At 30.0% G+C, this 5,125-nt stretch overlaps 1 protein-coding gene across 1 annotated transcript; it reads right to left on the reverse strand.

Annotated features, from left to right (window-relative positions):
- Positions 1-3,658: 3,658 nt before the first annotated feature.
- LOC129974873 (ionotropic receptor 40a-like) lies at positions 3,659-4,876 on the reverse strand. Its single transcript, XM_056087643.1, has one exon. The coding sequence runs from the start codon at positions 4,874-4,876 to the stop codon at positions 3,659-3,661; it is 1,218 nt and encodes a 405-aa protein (XP_055943618.1).
- Between the last annotated feature and the right edge of the window lie 249 nt (positions 4,877-5,125).

A 5,125-nucleotide genomic window follows, 5' to 3' on the forward strand; every position in this document is an offset into this window, starting at 1 on the left:
GCATGCTAGTGATTAATCGCCAAAAAACTCGCCAAGTATGGCACGATTAGTTTTTTGTTTCGATAGTTTCAATAGAAAATCACGCCAGATGATAATATTTCGTAACTATTGTATGTTAGTGCCATGTATAGCTTTCACTGGCATGACAAGCTTATTAGACAATCAGCGAGAAAGTTTGGGGAAGACACACCCACTGGTTATTTTTTTCGTTTCAAGGATACCATCTAGTAAGCAACAGACAATAGAGAAGAAACAAATAATTAAAAATAAGACAATTATAAGATTAACAATATAATTTGAAATATTATTCCCGATTTTTCTGCAGCATATCAGCAAAGTAACTGTTTAAAAAACTGATTAAAAACCAATGAATAAAGATATTTTGATCACTTCTTTTTTTAAAGTAAAAAAAATTATCAAATAATAAAAACAATTTAAAAAGAGTCAATATCACTATAATATAAGATATAAGAATTCAAGTTTTAATCCTTAATTTTCTTTTTAAAAACTGATATTTTTTTTTCAAATTTCTTAAAATTCAATAAATTACGTTTTAGTTCCATAACAATTTTTTTATAATTATAACTGAACATTTTCTTTGATGGTTCACTGTTTTTTTTATAATCATTACAATCAGTATTAAGTGTAAATAATCGAGTAAAATCATCCAAAACTTCACAAATTATTAAATAAAAAATTTCCAACATTAAATTTTAAAATTTTCGCTTCGAGATGTACCATTTTTATAAACATCTGTATTCTAAATATTCAGGTGATGAGTCCGATAAATTTGTCTTGATATTACAAGTAAGCACCTATTTCTTCTTTCCGCTACCTCTGTGAGACCTCAACTCCCTTTTAGTGTTCCAATATTATACAAGGCTTAGCAGATGGCTCTATAACTTAGTCCTCGAAATATCATCCATCCTATTGATTTTCGATATGAAGCAGAAAAGGATTTTAGTGATGTGGATAAGTGTACAGAATATTTTTTCGATGAGAGTTCGCATTTGATTGATTCTGATATGTGTGTTCAAATATAATTAATTTTTCTAATGATAATGTATTTTTTAAAAAAAAAAAACCTCTAAAATATATTAATATACCAAGGAAAATATCTACAGAATTTACAGGCTGATTTTTGTACTAGTACTTACATGTATGTTTAAAATGCACACAAAAACCATGCTACGATAGTTTCTGAGTAGAAATGATGCCGATAAAAAAAAAATGTGTTCATTTTACAAATTGCCGATTTTTTTATTTGTCATATAATTATTGAATTTTTCATTATATAGTTTTATATATATCTTTGCATACTGGAAAAATAAATATGATTTAAAAAAGAAAAATGTAATATGATTTTCATGAATATTATTTTTTGCAACATGTAATTTGAAAAGAAAATGTATGCTCAAATGCAATTTTTTTTTTCGATGACAATATATTTTGAAAAATTTCTAAAACATATTTATAATCAAGAAAAATATCTGAAAAGTTTATTGGGTTATTTTTATACTAAAACTTTCATTAGAAAATTTAATTTGAGTATAAAAAATATGTGGTCTCGTAGACCACACCCCCTAGTTAAGTCCTAAATTTTCACTTCTTCAATAAAGGGTTAATTAAACAATGCATCTGTTAGGTTTAGTTTAGTTATATTAACGTCCCGTTGTAATGCAACACCAAGGCTACTTTGGGACGGACCTCGTAATTTTCAACTGCGGTCAGTTGACGTGGACGACACCTGAGCTGGAACCCCCCTCTTCACACCACAATTCACCAGCGGGAGGACATTTGGCATGGCGGATTTAACGTGCAACAGACCCGCTTACACGACGGTTCTTCAGTGGTATCGGGTCTCGAACCTGAAACCCTACGGCTCAGAAGCCGAGACCTTACCACCAGGCCACCGCGGCCTTATGCATCTGTTAGGAAAGCTTAAATAAGAAAATGACTATAGAAAAGAAAATCGCGTCAAATTGTACCATGGACTTTCTAGGCCAGTCTTTGATAAGTTCAAGGAGACTGTTGCTTTTGGAACAGTTGTTGTTCAACTGTTGCTTTTCGTCTTCCGATGTATCATTCAGAATGAGTGATAAAACAATATCTGGTTTTACAGAACTATACGTACAGTTTAATCCATAGTCATTTTTCATGTTGATTTATTACTGGTGATCGTCGTTTTTATTATTGCAATTTTAGTTGATCGTCGAACTCACAGTGTGGGAAAGTATCTAAATAAAATTAAAAACAAAATAAAAGTTTCAAGGACAATTTAGGGCGTACAGCAGCTCTACTACTTTAGTGGAAAAATTTCCACTCCAAAACTAAATTATTGAAAATCACAAACATCTGCAACTTCAAGATTTTAATTCGAACGAAGAATTTAAAATTAAACAAGGAATAGTAAAACATGGAATATATCGCTCATTTGTAAGTAGATCTCTGTCATTTTTCTTTTTACTTGTTATTATTATTATATATTTATTTAAAAATTGAAATTTTTAAGAATAAAGTATAATTTCTCCAATAAGTCCAATTCTTCCAGACCATAAAACTCTAGAATACTTGAATATAAAAAGATGATTATGTACATGAAGGACAAAATGAACCTCGAAAAAATTTCGATAAAACTATGACTTTTAATGGCATTATTATTATAAAATTTAATGATTTTGTAACATTTAAAATTTCACTTCAAAAATATCTTAAATAGTCATAAATAATAGAAAATAAGTGCATTTTGCGAATAAACTTCTTTATTATCTCTAATGAACAATTAATCCATAGATTTATATACATTTACGACATTCATTGTAGTAATTGACATTGTATAAAGTATATATAAATATTTTGTATTATCAACATTTGTTTTAGCAATAGGCATACTTTCATCAACGTAGAGGATAAAACAGTATAAATCAAATTTAATATATATTTATAAATCAAATTTAATATATATTTATATATTCCTAATAACAATTTATAATTAACTATAACTAACGCAATGAACATAAAGCTATTTTTTTTATTTACTTACACTTATTTATTACTTACAGATTCTTAATTACTTATTGATGAAATACAATATATTTAAAAAAAACTTTTTGTCATTATGAAGACTTTCTTATTACTAGAAATTATTTTAAGTCATTTAAAGACAGTTTTTCACTTTTTATTAAATTATGAAAGTACATTTTGATCAGAAATACCCATTCGTAAGAAATTAAGGTAATATTAATTAGAAAGTCAAAGCGATTAAACTATTCAAAACAAATTTAATATAGAGGAAGTGCTTATTCTTAATATGTAACAACAACGTTTTTAAAACAGATTTGATAAACTGGATAATCACTGATTATTTATTGTCAGTTTCAACTGAAGAAATTAATATTTTTGACTTTAAAGCAATCCTGATAAAATGCATTTACTGACATATATATATAAAAGAACATCATAAAACAGAAACATGCAAAAAATAACCCATCCAATATTGATAAGGAATCAAAAGTACTGGAATCTTTAAATTCTAAAGCAAACAAATAGTGATATCTCTATTTATTTATATTTCTGCTTTTCATTTGGTATTATAATTTAGTCAAGAATTGTAATATTTAAGTATATTTTATTGATCCACATCAATTAGATCTCGTTTTCAATATTTAAATCGATTGAAAATAATCTCAACTACAAGAACAATACCTGCGATTCCATATCCGAAACCTAGAAGAATAAAAGCCCCATACATATCATCAATGTGAATAGGTTTAATGTTTTCGAGAGTAAATAAATTAGGATTGTTAGATCTTAAAAATGAAATATAACGACTACGTTTATACCACTGTTTAAAGAACCCCCCTTCCATCATCTGCCTTACCTTTTTGTCCAAGATTTTGTGACAACAAAAATTCTTACTCACTGCTACCCCTATTCTAGCTGGATAAAAGAAATCTTTGGACAAAGTCAGTGTATTATGGAACTGATTTAAGAAATAATGTGAAGTGCCAATTAAAGCTACATTTTTTTCCCCAAGCAAATTCAGAACTGTTTCTATAGATGGTTTAACCAGCCAGCGATTTTTTATGATGGCAGAACCAAGATCCCTCCTTTCTTTCATATTACTAGTGAGCAACGCATTAATAGATGAAGAGCCTTTAAACGCATAACACTTATGAGTTCCTTTGGCAACAGCATTTGCCAACCGTGGTATGTCCCGGATGACGTCTTCCTTCACTGGCAAAGTCACGAACGACAACAGGACGGCGCTGTAACCGGCACTGATCACTGCCACGCCCCAAAACCATGAACCAAGAAGCATATAGTGACCCCACTTTCCTCTACATTTGATGACAATGGACAACTTCAACAAACTGGCAAGCACATACATATAAAATTTTCCAATATCTTCTTGCAGTTCCAGCAGGCGTTTCCATACAATGGGAATGATTATCAAAAGACATAAAACACCAAACCACATCTGAGGGGAGAATGGCAGTATGATGGATCGAAGTCTTGGTAAGTTTTCTGGATTCTTTGTTGCAAATACCATGTGTTGTATATCATATTCACGTGTAAAGGTCACGATTTCTTCTCTATATTGCGTAATAACCATAGAGCAGAGGGCCATATCAGCTTCTCCACGCTGAATCATTCCAACCATTCCGGTCCAATTACCACCGGGCAATGGATTTCCCCAATTTGTATCAGGAGGTTGAACCAACTCGTAGCGGAAATTGAATACCTCGGTCAGGGCCTTAAGGAATTCTCTTTCTGCTCCTCCAATAAGTTTCACTTTACCATTTGAATCAACACCCAACTCACAGATTGCACCTAATTCATTGACAGCAATTCTTAAAAATTTCGGAAATTTCATACTCCTAAGAATTTTATGTGAAACGTTGCGCACTGGTTACTATCAAATGACCAATTGCTACTAGGATCAATACAGTTTGTAGTTATTTAAAAAATAACAAAATCAATTAAATTAATTGAAAGAATGGAGAATTACTATTCCGTGACAGTCATGGTTCGATATTTACTTATTTCATTTATGTAGGATACAGCAGAATATTTAGAATTCAACAAATATTTGTTAGATACTTGTAACGTATACTCGCTTAAG

Source organism: Argiope bruennichi, chromosome 1, assembly GCF_947563725.1.
Source record: "Argiope bruennichi chromosome 1, qqArgBrue1.1, whole genome shotgun sequence".
Lineage (NCBI taxonomy): Eukaryota > Metazoa > Arthropoda > Arachnida > Araneae > Araneidae > Argiope > Argiope bruennichi.

Coding starts and splice junctions, on each gene's coding strand:
- LOC129974873 (XM_056087643.1), bottom strand. CDS start 4,876: ATGAAATTTCCGAAATTTTTAAGAATTGCTGTCAATGAATTAGGTGCA.